At 40.0% G+C, this 20,924-nt stretch overlaps 2 protein-coding genes across 2 annotated transcripts; both read left to right on the forward strand.

Annotated features, from left to right (window-relative positions):
• The first annotated feature begins 9,564 nt into the window (after nt 1-9,564).
• Nucleotides 9,565-19,444, forward strand: LOC139297911 (B2 bradykinin receptor-like). The gene is made up of 3 exons (XM_070920721.1): nt 9,565-9,619; nt 11,297-12,326; nt 18,332-19,444. Exons 1-3 carry the CDS (start codon nt 9,600-9,602, stop codon nt 19,442-19,444), a joined length of 2,163 nt encoding a protein of 720 aa, XP_070776822.1. The 5' UTR covers nt 9,565-9,599.
• Nucleotides 15,248-16,276, forward strand: LOC139298145 (B2 bradykinin receptor-like). The gene has a single exon (XM_070921024.1). The coding sequence runs from the start codon at nt 15,248-15,250 to the stop codon at nt 16,274-16,276; it is 1,029 nt and encodes a 342-aa protein (XP_070777125.1).
• Nucleotides 19,445-20,924: the final 1,480 nt, after the last annotated feature.

Below are 20,924 nucleotides of genomic sequence, written 5' to 3' on the forward strand. Positions count from 1 at the left end.
AGTCTCACAGGACGTAACACTTCAACCCAACTCCTGTCCATTCGAGAGTGACAGCTTGGTGATGAGGTGCTGGGATGCTAATGTATGCCAAGCCGCTTAGACACATCCTGTCAAACTGTCACTTCAGAGCCAAATGGGAAGATACAGTATGGGTCCACACTTATCCCAAGGCTTAACAAAGGCTGTACATTACCATCTCTATAATGCGCCACATACTGTATTTATGGCTATAACAGCAAATTGATAATCGTGACAAAGCATTGCAACAGCAACATCAGAGGTAGGAGAGGATGTCTATTACATTGTGCAAGTGTGTGTGCTACAGTTTGTGGATGTGTGAGGGAGTGAGTAATCCTGGAGCTCTTCAGTATCATCAGGAGCGTCAACACACACTTATCCATCAGTGGAGACAGAATCATGCAGAAATTAAAAACACAAATACACAATACAGCTTGAGAGTCGTGGGGTACCTAGTGGTCTTATCTTCAAATAATTTCACACTGATTGTAATATGATGAGATTAATTTTAGGGACGATCAATCACTCAGCTATTTGTTTTAAGATTTTGTTTTAAGAAGCTGTGACTCTGCAGACAATCACATGGATGCTACGACCAATTTTGGATTGCTTTGAGAGGTCAAAACTCCAGCAACACCTGTATTATAAAGATCAACTTTATTGTGAGACCAACGCTCTCTAACTTGAGGCCTTTTTTGGCATTTCATCAAAATGAGTTGCATTATAATGAACAACTTTATAGATGCAAGTAGGTGAAGTTGTGCCAAAAAAACCCTTCACAACTTTTGCGCCTCACCAGATGCATTAAACAGTATTTTTCCAAGTCATTAGTGATGTTCCCAGCAGTCAGTGTATCAAGACATCGGGCCTGGGTGTGGATCAGGGAGCTGACATCAGAAGTTTAATGGCTGTCCCCTGGTGAATGAGCTCATGGCAGCAGACCACAGTAGAGGGAGGATGATGGAGATACATTAGTTTACTGCAGGTTAATGTTGATTTGTTTTTCAGGAGGTTATCGGAATCAATACTGGGATTTCAGGAATCACAATATTTCCTGCTTGAGGTCACTTTCCAAGAAGAAGAAAGAGCACTTGTTCTTGTCAGATCAACAGCCTCCACTCAACAAAATATTTGTCTGATTAAAAGAGGCACTGATATGGCAGGAGGTATCGGAGCATAACATGAATTATGCTGTGTTTGCATCGTCTGTAATCGACTCTGACGTTGTTTTTGAAGGTAACTGCTTGAGCGCACAAGCAGGATGGAGTTTTATTCTCTGCTTCGATCACAGTCTGACTAACTGACAGCTATCATCACACGAACAGAGATTTTTTACCAACTGGCATTGTGTGATTGCCTCTTGATAACATATAAGTGGGAAGAAAGGTTGGTTGAGAAAACGATTTTAGGTGGGCTGCTACCATGGCAACAGCAGGCTGTAATGGATTTGGACAGCACGTTTAGCTTGTGGCAGCCATTTCTGGACCTCAACTTTGTTTTGTGTCTTTCTTGGGTTTTTCTTCTTTCCACCTTTTCTTCCTCGCAAACACACCCACTAATGATGCTTGTCAATCGAGCTAATATCCCCTGATGAGGAGCTCACAGAGCATCACCTACATCTCTGACTAATCAGAGCGATTAAACAAGATGATAAACCCGGTAAGCAGAGTAATTTGTGATAAGATAGTGTTAACAATCCTGCAAAAATTGACACAGAGTAGTTAACTGATGATGTGTGCCCTGAATAACATTCAATTTGTTAATTTCCCTCCAAATTCGTCGTAATTTAAATCTTCAGTTCAGTTGTCATTTGTTTGTAAGTCCCATGTAATCGATTTATTAAGCTTCTACTTCTAATCGGATGGTAAATAGTGTGGCATGTGTGACAGTACAGAGAGTCTTTAATGCAATCCTGGGGGCTCCACCACCCCCTGATGCTGCAGCAGCCTCAGTGAAAATGCTTCATTACTGTTACTCCATGATGGGAGCTCAGTATCACCCGTCAGCCAAAAGGCAGGAGCCCTATTCTTTTGATTTAGCATCGCTGTTGAGTGGATGGCTGGCTCTCTCTCTCTCAAACACACACTCTTCTATGAGGCAGGAGGACAGAAGACAGAGTATCTGTCTCTGCCTGTCATCTCATACAGAAAACATCCTTAGAAAGAGGGGAATTTATGAGGGAGCTGCCCTTTGAACAAGATGGATACAGCCCCTGCCCACCTGCGCCTAACATATTAAGCTTATTACTATTATTAATTTTTTAACATAACATCTTAACATATTTTTCATCAAGCACGTTGACATAGAGCAGATTCATGCAGTATTAACACGGTATCGGTCTGGCAGTGTTCAGAGTAGTAATCATCCACAGAAACAAGATGAGCCTGCAGCCATGTTAGCAGCTCTGTTAGGCTGTACTTAGTCAGGGGATCATTAAAGTCAATAGGATCATGTATGTATTTACAAACTTTCATGCTAATCCATCCAGTAGTTATTGAGTTATTTCAGTCTGGACCAAAGTGATGGACCGACTGACCAAAACAAATCTATATATATAGACTGGAAAAACAACCAGCACATCTGTTCACATGCTGTTGGCTACAAAGTAACAAGTTACAGGCAAACGTCTTCAATCATTAATCACAAAGCAGATATGACGTCAGATCTATACACAGGAGCCTGATCTGTGCAGCAGACGTAACATTAAATGTAAGTCTCAGAAAGGACTGGAGGAGTCCTGGGAATAAGACTCCTGTCCCTCAGGAGACCACCGCCACAGCTCTGTCACTACACTGGATATGATTGGATATCAGCATGCAGAACATGCAGCCTGTCACCATGGAGACTGACATGTATCACTCCGGTTGCCTGAAGCACCCATTGGCAGACACAGTTGAGTCTCACTTACACGGTTGCCGGCCAAAATTAAAGTGGAAACCACTGCGGGGGCTAATGGGGGATCCATTGAACAAGAGAGCGGGGCAAGTAAGGAGACAGATAGACAGATGCACAGGCTGACAGAAAATGACAGGATGATTGAGAAGAGCAAAAATGCAAGAGAATGGGGAGGAAAATGATCAGGATTAACAGTGGAAACCTCAGTCCATTTCTCTGTGTGGTGACGAATGTCTGACAGGTGTTCTCTCAGAGCAGAGCGGAGATTGATCGATGCTGATCTTTGTCATCTCTAGTTCACTCTGAAATGTTGGCAAGTGTGCCAGGAGACTGTTTTCTGTTTCTGGCAATTCTGATATCTACTGTGTTATTTATGATTCACAACACCTTTTATGATTCATTTCTGTGTGGCTTAAAGGCGTGTTTTTGGTGTATTCGTCATTTTAAAAAACACCACATTTTAAACACCACAGTGTAAAAATACTTTTATAGTAAAGGTCCTGCAATGAAAACATTATTCAAGTAAAAGTACACAAGTATTATAATCAAAATGTACTGAAAGCATCAAAAGTAAATTTACTTATTATGAAGAATGGCCGATGTTAGTGTAAAGTAATGTACTCTAGTATTGTGCTTAAGTACAATTTTGAGGTACTTGTATCTGTATTTTCATTTTCTCCTACTTTATACTTATTATATAATACAGGTACAGTATTACTGAGGCAAATATTTGGAAATGGAAAAATGGAAATACTCAAGTTAAGTACGTAGTTAAGTAACTCAAAATTGCACTTAAGTACAGTATTTGAATACATGTACTTACATTCCACCAATGTTTGAAGGAAAGTTATTAGTGTCTGTTATTAGATTTTAGACATCATCATCAAATACACACCAAACCAAATACTTGTTGTTGTTTTAATGTGCATGTGTGTTTTCAACAGAGGAGGGCCGGCTGCCCTCTCACTTATTACAGTATTTTGTCTATTTAATTTCCAAGGCTGAGAACATTTTATACTTCATCCAGTAGAGGGCTCCATATCAAAACGTTTTCAGGTGGTATTCCGAGAGGGTATTCAGTACATGCATTACATACTGTGTACTGAAGAATCAGAATCAACTTTATTGGCAAAGTGCAAACATATCAGGGATTTGACTTGTACCAATGTACAAGATAGCATAAAGGTGCAAGGAATACTGAAATTCAATATAGTATAGATGTGTAATAAGTTTTACATACAGTATATACAGCATGCTCAGACTTATGTTATATATAAACAGATCTACTGTATATACATGTGTATGTAAGTACAGAAGATCTTTTGTATTGGTGGGTTAAAGCACAGACATTGCTCTGTAACATAATATGGCTCATGAGTGTGATGGCGTGTGGAAAGAGACTGTTCTGTGTCTGTTTTGACACACAGAGCTGTGTAGCGCCTGCTAGGAGGAACGAGTAGAAGGAAATAGTTCATGTGTATGTTGTGAAGGATTTTCCTGTTTTTCTCAGTCTACATTTAATCAGATAGACTGTATTTATTTTATTTGTTTGTTTAATTTTGTAAGTATTATTGACATAAGAAGCAACTTAATTGCTTAAATGAAGGTTGAGAGAGTGAAAGTTTTGACAAAATGTGCCTTCCACATTGTTTTTTCATTGCATCAGGTTTTCTAAAAGTTTTGAGGCAGAAGAGATGTTTCAAGAATATGAAGGAGACAAGTTAGTGATATGCAGTCGCAATCCTCTCTGTAAGTATCACCACACTGTCAAAAGCCATTCAGTAAAACAAGCAGTCGTCTCTTTTGCCCCTCTGAGGCTAACTTTGGCCATGTAGTCTGTCAGTCGGCATCAGAGCAAAAAGACACAATATTCAACTCAGACAAGACATGCCTGTTATCTGTTTTTCTTACATTTCCATATCCATTTTACTTTTCATTTATCAGACATTCCTTTAATGGTGGAAAATCTCAAAAAATCTCAGAAGCAGAAGTTGAGTTCTCACATAATAATCAGTTTCTATTGTGTCATATTTCAGATGTTTTTGAATAAAATGTTTAAGTGTGTTGCTGAGTTGGTTTTACAGCATATAAAAACTTAACTTAGTAATTGGTTTGATTCGTAGCACAGTTGGGAAAATTCTCTTATTTCTCAACAGTATTTGCAGATACTGACAAAGTGGACGCTCACTTTGAAGTTGCGTAGTTCACTAAAATCTTTGGGGTCAACCTCAATTCCCCACTCTGCGAGCCGCTGAATGATCACATATTCATCCCCAATCAAGTGGCTTTCTCCCACATTAGTTTACCTCTCGCTCAGTTCTTCTCTAAACTATTGCCACCCACAGCCAGAAACTCATTGCACATAAACACGTTTATATCACCATAAATGGCCGATTTCCTGATGTAGGTGAAATGTTTTTTTATTTGTTCTGACGTTCAAATCACAGAGTGAAAACAAAACTCAAAGAGATGTTTGGACTGCAGCCGCCCGCCGGTAGTTTGACGCAATGCATAATGTCTTGTGATGGCTGGTTTGTTGATATGAAAAAGGGATGTGAAATTGAATCCTATTTTTATTACCTCGTGTTTCATTTGCTCATTTTCCGTTGCCTTCATTTGAAAGCAAGATTAAAATTATACAACAGGCATTTGAAACCAGAGAGCAAAATATAAAGGATCACTTTCCAAAACCTATCTCACCCTGGAGTACAGAAACAACTGATTTTACCATCTCTGTCTCTATTACAGTAAATACAGCATACAATATTAGGTCTGTGTTTTCCTGCCAGGAACATTTGAGCCATCAGACGCCCAAAATTAAAAACAGGGGTTGAATTTTGCTTGGATTTCTGAAGAAATGACTTTCTGTTGCATGGCCGGCTGCGTCAGTGGTATCACACAGTGCTTGTCAAAGTTGCATTAGTGGTTTCAGACAAGAGCTCCCAGCGTCAGTCTTTTTGATTCCACCTCTCATGAGCTCTCATTCACACTCCATTCAAAGGCCCTGATTGGACCGGACAGCTGTGAAAACAATATATATAAACTACACGAGAGGAGCTGTGCCCTGTTGTCTCAAATCTGTGAGGAGTTATGAAACAGGGGAACGGGGGCGGGATCAGCACAGAGTTATGGAGCTCACAGACTGGAAAAAACTTTAAGAGACAAGCAGAAGGAGACAGGAAATGAGCTGAGTATTTCTCGAAGAGGAGCATGAGCCTTGCCGCCCCCTCGTCCAGACATTTTTTTATATACCTCATTACACACCACTGAGACATAACTAACAGCAGCAGACAGAGTTGTAGTCTGCTCTCGTGATTACTCAAAGACCTTTCAGTTTGCTATGATAAATTACTTCACTATGTAAAGGATTCATAGTGTGGGGGAGAGGTTTAGATCACACACAATGAAGTGATAGGGCCTTTAAATGTGATAAATGTTATGTTTGGACATACAGTAGGTATAGTGTGCTAAAGGGTCATATTACAAAACATATTTTTTCACTCACCCCATCTACCCAAGCAGATTTTATTTGCTAAGGTTTTGAGATAACCACCACTAAGACTTCTGTTGCCACCCCCAAAACAATGAACTGTGTTTGTGGTGCTCATATCATCGGAAAATTACATTTTAAAGACCTACAGTAACAGCAGCCTGCATTTCCAGAAATTTGGTTAGTCAGGATAAACCACGAGCTGTCAACATTTAACAGTATTTTTATGTTCAGTGGAAAAATAGTTTTTAATGAAAACTGTCAACAATACAACAGAAACAAGCTGCACCATTTTACTTTAAGTTTAGTTCTCCACCAGCACGTAATATACTGCAGCTAGCACACAGAAACATGCACACGACTTCAGATGGCAAACCACAGTAAAATTCCTTACACAAATGTTTTCATTGGCAGTATTTTGGTATTATTACAGACTGGTGGGTAAAACCATTGAGAGCATGGGCCAAAAGAGAGGAGGTATTTCTGGGCAGCAACGGTGCAGATCATTCTCTGAAAACAAAACACTAAATAAAACCGTTTGATGGGGGACATTTCTTTGGAAGAGAGATTACATATCTGTAACCTGAAAGGTTGTGCAATTGATATCGTGGCTGGAACACTTGTCAGAAATGCAGTAAATGTTCTTTCAAGAGCCAAAGTAATGATTTGCTGCAGTTGTTTGTGGGACTATTTTCAACCTTTTCCTCCAGATTTTCTTTTGTTCTTCACCTAATTTAACAGTTTTATAATCAGCCTATTGGAACACCTGATGCAGCCAAATATAGCTTCCATTGCACTAATTATACTCCAGTCATAACAAGTCACATACCCAGATATCATCAAGCAACATGCTACAGTGGATAGTGAATATTATTATATTCTGATATTCTGATATTAACCCTGGCTATTAGAGGATTTCCATTGTTTGTAATAAATGTGTTGCATAACTACTTTTGTTTCATTGTTTGAATATCAAGTTTCCCTTGTTATGCATTTGGTTCGAAGGAAATGTCTTGGAAAAGTGTGATGAGTGGGAAGTAAATACTTCACAATACACTCACTGGTACAAAGACTAATCAAGCATACAAAAGAATAAAAACATCCATCAAATAAGAAATGTTATTCTTATCATTTCAAGAAACAAGGAAAGGGTGGATGAGAAAAGGAGGAAACAATATCTCCATAGCAACACCAGGAAGTCTCATTACTGTGCTGTTATTAGATTGGATGACAGACAACCTACTTTGAACTGCCATAGGAAACGAATGCTGGGTGAGTGAATGGCGCCAGCACCAACTGGAAATCTACAACTGAATGATAAATGACGACTGGGCTCCCACCTGCTGGAGGTCACTTTGAGGTCACTCTTTTGGGCCTTTTCCTAAAATATGGTTATGGCTTCATGTGTGATATCAGTTAGATTTCTAACGTATACATTACAGAATATCATGAGGGAGTTCTTCAATGTCTGTGTGTGTGTGTGTTTAGGACCAACAGGAAATGGCAAAACTGAAATACAACATTGCAACATTATTTTAAGGAAGCTCACAATCATGGCCATGCTTTTACTGCACGTTAATCACATGAACATGACACACCAGATCAGTTTTCACGTATTACTGACTGCTTTTAAGCCCTTTGTCTATTACAATCAATGCTAACTTGAAAATGGCCTTTGGTTTAAAGTACATTCTCCCTATTTAGCTGCACTGTGAGATCTTAATGTCTCTAAATAGCCATGTTGTTTATCCAAATGCTGTCACTGAGATAAATGAAAATCTCAGTCCTCATATGAGAGCTGGTAATCACAGGCTTGATGATTGAGCCATTCCACATCATTAGCAATGGACACATGTCTATTTGTACACAGTATAGAAAATCTGTAATAATTGGTCTATTACAAATCTTAGTTTGGTAGATTAGGAAGAGATTGGATTGACATCACAACAGAGGGAAAAGGTCTGAATCCTTCTAGTGTGCCACATCAAGAAGATGCCGAATGGGTAAATTGTTTTGACTTTGCCATTCACCATTTCTATCTATAAAATAACAGCCATGACAGCGACTATCACCACCAGTAGGAAGACATTGCGTTGCCAGTCCTGTGGTTTTGGAGGAGTCAAAGTTGAGGAAACAAAACACCCTCTTGAAGGACGAAAAGGAGCATCCTCACGTCTCAGGTTGTCGGCCATGTTTTCAAATGTCTTGTCGTAACCTAATGTTTCACCTTGTAGATGTCAAATTTTCATTGTGCCAGATGAAGTCGATTCCCTCTCTGATCTGATGATTATAGATGATCCAGGAAGCGGAAGCTCGGAAATTGCTTTTGTGAAACCGCGACAATCATTTTATTCTCTATCGTAGTGATCAAAAGGTAAGCTGTAGGAATACACAAATCACATATCAAAGATCTGTCAGGAATGTGTGTTTGCACGCATTTGATTGGCAGACAAAGTGCCTGGCCAGATGACTTTACGTTGTGTTTTTTCATGCAGTGCTTCCTCTGGACTTCTGTCCAGTGACGTTTCTCTGTGTAACAACATCCCTATCAAAATGCACTTCTGAAGACTGCAAATGGATTCATTTCTCTCTGATGCACAGTGGTCCGTACATAAACACCTCTTCCCCATAACATTAAGTGGCTTTCATTATAGTCCAAGCATGCATGTAGTCTAATGCTGAGGAAATAACATCACTATGCTCATATGTCAGATGTTTATGTAATGGGAAATATATTTGAAATTGTTGTGATCATCATTATTATTACCAACAAAATATCCAATAATTTCTCAAATATGAGGCTTTTTTTGTTGTTATTTACACTGACAAGACAAGACAAACGACACCTACCCACTTTGAAACTTTAACTTCCAACTCAAGTGGCTGCATACTGAAAACAAAACAGGAAAGATTAAAAGCATAGATGTAATCACAACACAATTTTTTCAACTTCATTATCCATGTCAGATCACAAGCTCACAGACATGCTGTGTATGATCTTACTAAAAGGAGGACAAACAGGAGAGAGAGAGAAGGAAAGTGTGCAGACTGAAGTATGACGTTTTGGCTGACATCAGTTTAATTACTGTTTCCTTTAAGAGAGCGAGTCAGAGACAGACTGAGTAGAGTAAGGGAGGGTTCTGGAGCAGTGTAGCTGGGCATCTGGACATTTCACATCTGGACTTACTCAGGAGGAATGACTCTTCAACCTACAAGGTATATAAAAACTTAATTTAGTTTATATATTGTAAAATATTTCACATTAGCATTGATACATGATTTCTTACATACAGTGGTGTTGTGCTTTATAATAATTTTATGTAATTAACAATGTAACAATGAAACTTGTTTAAAATGTATTGACATGTGTGAAGAAACCTGAAGGATACCTTGACACTAGTGAAATACATCCAAAACTAACTCAAGGAGATAATAAAACTGGAACCCTACAAGTACAGACATGTCTTTTATCATCTCGTCTATTTCTACCAACTCTTCTTTGGTATATTGATTTTGGTTTGTGCTACTGATACACAAAAAGTAGCAGTAATAGATGTGTTGGTGGAATGGAAAATTGAATGAAAATTACATTGATTGCAGTACATCATATTTGAGCTCAGTTTTGGCCCCAAGTAAGAGAAGATATACTAAGGACCATAAACTTTATACATGTCAAACATTTGGTTTTTGTAAAGCACATGTTGCACTTTGCAACAGTTGCTTATGGGTGCAGTTTGCCCACTGCCACAGAGCTGGTATCTTCTACTTACAACAACAAAAACAAACTCTTTGGTGACACATTTGATGTAGACTTATACTCTTACGCACTTAAATTGGAGCTCTATTGATTGTTATTGAGTCTTCATACATGCAAAAACATTCTCATATGTACTGACTATCATTTAAAACTACAGTTGACTTCGACACAATGGCTTAGTGCAAAACAGATTTGAGTCGGATGATATCTCCTACTGTGCAGAGCAAAATCAAACACCCCCAGGGTGAACAGAGCCGAGCCTGTTGCTCATTATAGGACCATGGCAAACGCTGTACTACGTGACTTAAACACAGGTACAATGGAAATACTTGCAATAATACAATTAGTAATTCCAATAGCAGTTAGATATACAGAATAGAGATAGGCATCTAAATACACTGTTCTGCTTTATGATTGGCCCTTGAGGATGATGATGATGATGGTCAGCTGTTTGCAGAGGATCAATTACTACAGTAATTGTTCAGTCGTGTTGTTGTGGTAGCTTATGTTATTTTAGTTCACTACAAAGCTCACTGCTTGAAAGTAACAAGCTGTAAAAGAAAAAACTGTTCAACTCTGCTACTCTGGAAACATAAAGGTCAAGTCGGGGGATGACCCTATAATGAACATTTCCCCAGTGGGCAAAGGCAAAAACAATCCCAACAGCACATCACACAGTTGAACCCAATAATCACAGACAGAAATGCAAAGGAAAGTCAGTGAAAAACCAATAAATGTCCAATTTTAACATTACAAGTTTGATTTCATTTATGTAGTGGTGTATTTTCAAGGCAGTGTAAATGTTGCCCGGGGCTGTGACAGTACACAGTGTGCATATGTCTTGAACATGAACGTTGTTGTTATTAAGCATGTCAGTCGGCTACATTTCCTGAAAAGTTCCAAATAAGAAAGATTTGAATATTTTTTTCTTATCATATGTTGTCTTTGTTCAAATGTTTGTTTTAAGGGAATATCTCGACTTTTTGTGAAATAAAATTATTCTGCAGAGAGTTAGGATCAATGACAGGTATCGATCTTCTCATCTAACTCTCGGAAAGAAATCAAAAAAGCATAAAAATGTGAAACTGTTGCTTTAATGTCAGTCTTTCATTGTCTTTGTTTTATGTTGTCCACAGCGTCCCAGACTTCAGCATCGCAGCTTTATATGGAGACCAAAACAACACCAATGGCACTCATTGTCCTGATACGGATGCCTGGGAGTGGCTCAACACCAGTCAGCCGGTGTACATCCTGCTCATCTCTGTGCTGGGAATCGTGTTTAATATGTTTGTCCTGATGGTTTTCTGCCTTCATAAGAAGGCCTGCACCGTGGCTGAGATCTACTTGAGCAATCTGGCCGCTGCTGACCTTGTCCTGGTGTCCTGTTTGCCTTTCTGGGCTGTCAACATATCCAACGATTTCAACTGGCCTTTTGGTCTGTTCCTGTGCAAAGTCGTCAACGTGGGCATTAAGATGAACGCCTACTGCAGCATCTACTTCCTCGTTCTGGTTAGCATAGATCGTTATGTGGCACTGGTGCATACAATGTCCCATGGCAGAATGCGTAGGCCAAAATATGCCAAACTGGGCTGTTTGCTGATGTGGGGTTTCGGCTTGCTCCTGAGTGTCCCAACACTCATCTTCAGGGAAGTGAGCCATTTCCCTGAGTATGGTGTACATGCATGCTATCTGCACTACCCAAATCACACTATAGAGCTGCTCTGTGATGGGATGTTGATCGTTTTTAGCTTCATCCTCCCCATTTTGATTATCTCATTCTGCACTGTCAAGATTATTCAGGCTTTGAAGATCCAGGCAATACAGAGGTTCAATGCTGAGAAAACAGAGCAGAGGGCCACCACTCTGGTGCTGGTGGTCCTCCTGGCGTTCCTGATCTGCTGGGTGCCTTTTCACATGATCACCGCACTGGACGTGCTCTTACGAGCTGATGTCATGGGAGGGTGTCACCTCATCAGTGCCCTAGAAATCTGCAACCAGATCTTCACCTACTTAGCCTTCTTCAACAGTGTTCTCAACCCCATCCTATACGTCATTGTAGGAAAGAACTTCCGGAAAAAAGTTCAGGAAGTCTTCAAGCAATGGAGCATTAAGAGAACAGCAACCTCCGAGTCCACACGTTCACTGTCCTCTACACTGAAGACTTTGGTATAAAATCCTTCTATCAAAAGCACTGTTCCCCTCAAAAATAGACTTTGCAGACGACTGTGGTCAGTCATTTAATAGTCATGCGCCAATGTAAAGGATTAGATTAGACCTGTAGTGGACGTAATTGTTTAGTAATGAGACCAAATCACCCTTCCTCAAATCAATCTTTGATGAGACTAAAGATAAACTCTCTCTAGCTTTAATTATTTTTAGGAAATGTAATCATATGTGCAGGGACATACAAGGCTCGACTGAATGTGAAGGAGTTACAGATGGCAAACAAAAGTGTTATTGTGTCTCAACCATGTTAAATAAGTGTCACTTATCATGAGCTGGAGACCCTGACCAAAAACAATTGCTTTTCTCTCTTATACAACAGTTGCACCACATGCAGTAAACTAAAGCTAGCTCCATGTTACAAACATTGGCATCAGTATCTTGAATGTACAGGTGGTGTGATCTAAATCAGCCTGGTTGCTGTAAAATATTTTATGTAAATAGTTTTTATATTCTGTCTTGTATTGATGACTACAGTTTTTTCTGTACATAATCGTAAAATAAAACATACATATGGTTTTATGGATGTCTTGTTGAATCTTTATTATGCATTTAATTGTTAAGTTGAGCACAAAAACGCAAAAACCAGAACGCAAGAAAGTCCCAACAACTGCTTGCTAAGTGTTTTCTGGTGTTTCTGACTCATTGTCTGCAGAGTTAAAAACGGGATTCTGTCAAAGAGTTTCCAGTGGTGACACACAAACATGCTCCTTTTTCTTGGCAGTATGGACATCAGTTGTCTCATTATACATTTCTCGCCACACCACCATTTAATGGCCCAATGTTGACTCATTGTGGGCTGTGGGCTCGGGTACACCCCTAGTTGTCCCCGAAATGAAGGCATGACATGCCAAACAGGAAATCTTTGTTAGGAGTCAGGCTTTACCACCAATGCCAAGGCTGGAAATTGTTGTGGAACAAAAAACATGCAGGCAGACAAAGTTACCTCAAAGGGTGAAACGTACGCTGAAAATACACAATTTGACCTCGTTTTGTCTGACTTTCAGGATTATGTTACTATGCTTTTCCCTCAGTTCTTTCAAATCTGGATTATATATTCTTCTTTGTTGAGAGGTGTTAATTGGGTCTGCATTTTTCCGTCAAATTGAAACTAATTTGCAAAGGAATCACTATACTGTATACTGTATATCCTCTATTTGTTTTGACTATTTTGTTCAAAATTGTGCTTACAAAAAATAAGGAATTCGTATTCTGTTTTTCTCCAGTGACTGTCTCCACACTTCCATTTCTCCGTGACTCCGTACGTTACCCTTTGATTCGAATTACAACACAGAGCTTAGGTCACATGTGAGTGTAGACAACTGAACCCATGAAAGAAAGACAGCTATAGCTAACTAGACCCCCTTCTGTCTATAACGCAGTATTAACACAACAGAGAGTATGCAGGAGCTCCAGATGACTCCGCAGGAGTTAATGTAACATGAACAAAGAGTAATGTCTTGTGGGTATCAGTGCTAACTTCCACTTTCTAAGGGGAATAAAACCGCAACCATATGATTGTTGTCAAACGTTGTAAAGAGACAGGCGGTTTGAATCGCAAACGGTACACAACCAAGGCTTGTTGAAAAGGTGGAAAACCGTCTTGTATCAACGTTCAAAGGCTATACAGGACGATGACTTACTCCAGTCAGTAGTATACAATGTCAAGTCATTTTATTTATACAGCCCAATATCACAAATCACAAATTTGCCTCAAGGGGCTTTACAATCTGTTCAGCATTCGACACCCTCTATCCTTAGACCCTTGACTTGAATAAGGGAAAAACTCACCCGAAAGACCGTTTAACAGGGATAAAATGGAAGAAACCTCAGGAAGAGCAACAGAGGAGGGATCCCTGTCCCAAGACACACAGACATGCAATAGATGTTGTGTGTACACAATAGACCAACATTGTAAAATTACAGCATGAATAAGCATGATGACAAAATTATAAATAGATTGTAAACACATATGAAGAATAGATTCAGGAGGATGTCGAGCACCGGCAGGTGTCGCCAAACAGACCTAAGCCACATGACCTCCTGTCCACCACAGAGGCCTGGAAGAGGACAGACTATACAAACACACAAGAGGCAAAACTCAAGCACACCATTCACACAGAGAGGAGAAAGGACAACATGCACACAAGGGAGATAGAGAGACAAGAGGTCCCAGGGCGACCGATGGTCCAGCACAGACAAGCCTGAGTGAAAAGAGAGGACAAGGAGGAGAAACTAGGAAGAGAGAGAGAGAGAGCGAGAGAGAGAGAGAGAGGCACACAGCTGCGCACAAACAAACAGAGGGTTAGAGAGATCCATGCAAGTTGACAGTGTGTCTCCGAGTAAAGCCGGCCCTCAAATGTCACTCAACAGCTGCCATGAGAAACGCCTCACCAGATGCTGTTATTCTATTTTATTCCAAAAATATTTGCACAATAGCTGCAGTATCATCTTAGTTTATATCTTAGAATTCAAGTTTCGGTTGGACTTTAATATATAAATGATCATAATCATGCTGTCTGTCCATACAGGTATGAATGTTCTGCCCGGGTTCTTTTCAACCACAGACGCTCCCTATAGTAGCTGTTGCTAAGACTCTCCTCTTTGACGACGGCATGTCTATCCTCTGACTGATAAACCTTCATTATCCACACTCCATTAGATCTATTATCCCTTCACACTTTGGAATTCAAACCATGACGTGAAGTTAGCGACACATACATTACAACCTGTGTTGACACAGTTAAAAGGTTTTACTGGTACATGTATTACTTTTGAACACACCCTCATTTTTCCACCTCTAAAATCGTTGTTACTGTGCGACAGCTTTCACAGTGAGCCACAATTCAGCAGGTGGGTTACTTATGGAGAGCGCCGCAAGAGCAGAGATCGTCTGCAACCACACAGATGCATGGGACTGGGTTTACACCATGCAGCCTGCCTACATGTCCATCATCTGCCTTCTTGGAGTGATCGGCAACTCCTTTGTGCTTTGTGTGTTCTGTCTCCAGAAGCGGCGCAGCTCCGTGGCCGACATCTACCTGAGTAACCTGGCAGCAGCTGATCTCCTCATGGTTTCCTGCCTGCCGTTCTGGGTAGCAACCATTGTCAACAAGTTCCACTGGAGGTTTGGGGAGCCCATGTGCCAGCTTATCAACATCATCATAGGGATGAATTATTATTGCAGTGTGCTGTTCCTTATGCTTGTGAGTGTGGACAGATATCTGGCCCTCACTAGACCCCTCACCCAGGGGCGGGAGAGACGGGCCTTCTGGGCACGTGGGATTTGCTTCAGTATCTGGATTGCTGGGGTCTTGCTCAGCTTCCCTGCTATCCTCTTCCGCTCCGTCCAGTTCTTCCCTCACCTGGGCATTGACGCATGCTACCTAGCGTATCCCCATGAAGGCTGGAGACTGCGCTACAACATGACTGTCAGCATAGTAGGCTTCGTCATCCCTGTTCCCATTGTATCCTTCTGTAGCTACCACATCACCAAAGTCCTTCGGACCAGCCAGAAGATGAGAAGAGGCAGCAGAGGCAGTGTGGAAAGGAAGGCGGCGTATCTTGTGCTCGTCGTTCTGGCTGTGTTCGTTCTCTGCTGGCTGCCCTACCAGATTCTGATCTTCTTGGACACCTTGGATCATTACGAGGTCATTTCTGGATGTACGTGGGCGACCGTGTTGGACATTGGCAACCAGTTAGCTACTTACCTTGGCTATAGTAACAGCTCATTGAATCCTTTCCTGTATGTGATTGTGGGGAAGCACTTCAAGCAGAGGGCGAGGGAAGTGTTTAGACTTGTGTTGTGTAGGAGGAAACGGCAATGGGGGAAGTCTGGTCATTCCAATGTCAACCTCAACTCAACTAAACAAACTGAGAGTACTAAAATCTAAATCTATCTAGACTGAAAAATTTGATCAGAAACAGCTGTTAAATAAATTGATTTAACATGCAATTAGTGTCATAGTGTCAGAAATACCATTATACAGTCACTCATTAAGCGATTGCAACTTAAAGGAATGGTTCAACATTTTGGGAAATATGCTTATTCTCTTTCTTGCTGAGAGTTAGATAAAAAGATTGATACCACTCTCATGTTTGTCAGCTATATATGTTAGAGCCAGCAGCTGGTTAGCTTAGCTTATTTAAAGACGGGGAAACAGCTAGCATGGCTCTGTCCTAAGGAAACAAATAGTCTGGCTCATAATCCACCCTTAAAGCCATATTAAGTTGTTTTAACACTTTAAACATTTCGTTTGTACAATTATAAAAATGAGATACAATGTGATGATTAGCGGTCTTTGAGATGCATTATACTGTGTTGTGTTTGTCAGTCTTGAACTTGATGTCATATTTTATTATTGTAAACACTAGTTTCTTTTCAGAGCTGTTCCACTTGTGCTGTTCTTGCTAAACAAAGCGAAGGTTGGCTGTCTTGACAAAGCTTACTTTGGTGACATTTCTCATGAGTGTTATCTGAAACTGAGCTTTCTATTTTTATAGCGACTATCAGGAAGTTTAGTTGTTTGGATTAGACGTTTGGATTTGTTTTCTTGAACAACTTCACAGGCTGAACCTGGCTCTTACTGTAACAGGTGTAACGTGAAGGAAGAAAACTTGTGATGAATCCATCATGTTTGTGTCAACCACAAAGCATTTGTGTTCCAGAGACTAAAGTGTCCACTAAGGCTTTAAAAAATAACTTAATATAATACAACAATGTATGAGTGTTGTTGTCTTCAATAAAGTATCATCTGCAACTATTGGAAGGATGAAGTGTCTTTGTTTTGATGAGAAAGGATTGTTTGTACTGTGCGCTGTTATCATTTTGACCATAAAAGGGATGCCACAGCTTCAAACATACTCATTCTCAGATAACACTTCCCATTGTATACTGACAAAAAATACTGTTTGTATTTTGTATTCTATCCAATTTGATTGTTATTTGCTTTTACGCCATATCAAGTTTGTTATTGTTGCCATTTCATCATCTTGATTTAGAATAGAGTAGGATAGGATTACACATGAATTAAGGATAAATAAGCATGGAGATAAGTCCGTTGTTATTGCTTATTTAGTCAAACATTTAGAAATTATTAAGCGTAGATCAAACTGTATAAACAGGCAATAATCCTGTTAATCAGTTCAATCAGATGGATGGGTACCACATTTATATGAACTGCACGCAGTGCAGTGAGTTAATCTTTCCTTTGGCCTTTAATGTTAATAATCACATGAAAACACTGTGTATCAGTACCACACAAGTGATCACTATACTTTTTCACACTTACAAAATATATAATAATAATAATAATACTTTCTTTCTTAATCTTTTCTTGCTGTCTGCAGTTGTCAACACTTGCTGCCTCTCCCAGTTTCAGCTTGTCTCTAACATGTGCGCGGACCGAATTTTGACTCCTTGACAAACAAGTTGATGTATTGAAGTCCTTGGCTAAGGGTGGGGAAGAATGCAACACTATATACAAAAATGCTCGTAGCAGATCTCCCCTCTGATTCGCTGTGTACTCCTACTGGGATCTTAGTGTACACACAGCCCTGTTCCAGACGTGCCTTTTCTCATGGATTTTGACCATAAGAGGAACACTTTCATGAAACGTACGGTAAGAGCTTTTCATGTTTATCAAAGTCTGTACTTGAGACAATGCTACACTTCCAAAATACTCAGCTTGGCCAGAAATAATGTAGTCAGTTTACTCTTTAGTTTCAGGAATTACAGAGGGTCTTCCTGAGACATGCTGAACGAAGAATCTTTGCCAAATATTTCCAAATATTTAAATAAGTCCTGTCAAAGTAAAGGGAAATTAATCAACACGTTAATTCAGTTTTAATTTCTGATGCAGTAGATGTCAAAATAACATAGCATCATGTGTTTTAAATCAAATAATGGTATTAACTGATGAGTTATGTGTATTTATTTTGTTCCCTAGCCCATGGAGCCAATGAAGGTTGTATCTGTGGCAACACTGTGGTCTGAAAACACCAGTGCACCCCTGCCATCCGGTCCATCAGAGTGTCCGATCTCTGCAGAATGGGAGACTGTCCATACCATCATCCCCCCATACATCTTCACCATATCCCTGTTAGGCCTTCTCTTTAACGGCTTTGTACTGGGGGTGTTCCTCGCCCACAAGGATCGACTGACTGTAGCGGAGATCTACCTGAGCAACCTAGTGCTGGCTGACTTTATCCTCCTGTGTGGCCTCCCCTTCTGGGCGATGAACATCCTCAACGACTTTAACTGGCCATACGGAGATGTCTTATGTAAAATGGTCAACGCCATCTTCATCATCAATTTCTACACCAGCATCTACACCCTGGTGATGATTAGTGTTGACCGCTACCTGGCACTTGTGAAGACCATGAAGGCCAGGTGGCTGAGACGGACACTTTATGCCAAGGTGATCTGCTTCATCCTGTGGATGTTAGGGCTCATGCTGAGCACGCCAACCATGGTTCACAGAAAGGTGAAGTTCATCAAGGAGTACGAGACCATGTCCTGTGTGCTGGATTATAGCCATGACAGCCCTTGGAAGTTGGCCCATCAGATTCTGATGAACGTGATGGGCTTTGTTCTCCCTGTTCTGGTCATTGTTTTCAGCAGTGGGAACATAATCAAGGCTTTAGCTCAGAGGAGGGAGAGTGCAGGTTTTCATGACATTAATGACACAAAGGCCACAGTACTGGTGTATGCTGTCACACTACTTTTCTTACTGTGTTGGGGTCCCTTCCAGGTATTCACCTTCCTTGACACACTCTGTGATGTCCAAGTGTTGGATGAGATGCTGTGGTCCTACACTCTCGATATAGGAGGCCAGGTTTCGGTGTATCTTGCCTTTCTCAACAGCGCTCTGAACCCTGTGTTGTATGTCTTCTCGGGGCAGTACTTTAGGAGGAAAGTTAGCGCCATCTACAGGAGGACTAGACACCACCGCAGAGGATCAGATATGACCACATATCAACGCTCTGTTGCGTCCACTTACATTAACAGAACAGAGCAAATTAAGACTGTGGTAATTTTTAATGCAAAGGATCAGATGTGACTCTTCATGACATCCTGTCCTCCACTTCCGTTGCGGCTTATGGAAAAAGAGATGCAATATAGAAGATATGAGTCTCAAATTGTTATTTCTTGAGACTTAACACAATAACAATGCTGTTATATGGCTAAACAGTACTATCAGATGATGTTGAGTACTATGCTTTTTGGAAATAATTGACACAACGAGAGATAATGGACATAATTTGTAGAAGAAATGGAAGCAGATTTTATGTTTACAGTCTCCATAAAGACACTTATGTCTTGCTCTGCGGACACACACTATGTATCTGAATCTGTCTCTTTCAACATGGCCTCACTGTTACTGGAATTTTGATGTTTAATTGTTAAACACACAAAACAAAACCAGCCATTTCAGAAACGCTATTCTTCTTCTTTTTTTTTTCCTCAAAGCAGTTTACACTCTGCAAGCCACCACAAGAGAATGGCCGCCCATGTACTTTGTGTACATTTACATTCATAATTCCTCTTGTACAGTATAACTTGGCATGTAAACATTTATTCAATAATGACATACCGTCATGCCAGTTTCTATTTAGTCGTGACACTCATTACTTAAGCTACTTTTGTGTATTCCTGGAATAATTTGTATTTGTAATTTGTAATCAACGCTTGTATGAACTGCTTAAATACTATAATAAACAATCAAAACATCAATCCTGAATGCAACAACATGATGTAAGGCATTACCTGCTGGAGACTCATTGTTTTCCTAAAGAAAATAACTTTGTTGAGTGAAAGCAGCTGTAAATGGGTCCAACTTGATGAATTAACCTACTCACATTATTGCAGTTAAAGCAGCATTTAATGTTTTGACACCTTTGATTGCAAACATTACAGAGTATAAATCTAGAAGGCTTTTTATAAACAATGAATTACAGTGAGTTTTAAAGAGCAACTTAACGCAGCTGAAAATCTTGTCTTTACTGACCTCCAGGGGTTTCATTTCTCACCTTACTGCACAGATGCGAAACAGTACTCGAGGGTGTGTCATTACACAGTGACATCACTGTGGTCACAGGTGCAACAGAGCATCGATCACACAGAGCAACATATGATAACATAATGTGAGGAAGTTACCATACCAACTGTATGCAGATTCACATGCTCAAAGTCATAAGAGTTTTTTATGTTTTTATATTAAAATATATTAATATTACTGCTGTATGTTCCAACTTGATATCCATTTCCAGGGCCAGCCTATTATCTAAACCTAATATCATCAACAATTACAGTTGATTACTGTGGTGCTTTGTTTTGGCCTGGTTTAATCTTGTTTATGTCCATGCATTGTTGTGATCATGCCATTTCCCTAACTTGCTACGCCTTTCATTCCAGATTCTTGGAAAAGACTCAACTGTATTTTACAGAGGGAAGGTCTAAGTTTTGTGCTGCATTTTGGGCAAAGAAAAGTTGCATTAAATTGTGTGAATGTGTTTATTTCCATGTGCTGTTAGCACAGA

This window comes from Enoplosus armatus, chromosome 15, assembly GCF_043641665.1.
Source record: "Enoplosus armatus isolate fEnoArm2 chromosome 15, fEnoArm2.hap1, whole genome shotgun sequence".
Lineage (NCBI taxonomy): Eukaryota > Metazoa > Chordata > Actinopteri > Centrarchiformes > Enoplosidae > Enoplosus > Enoplosus armatus.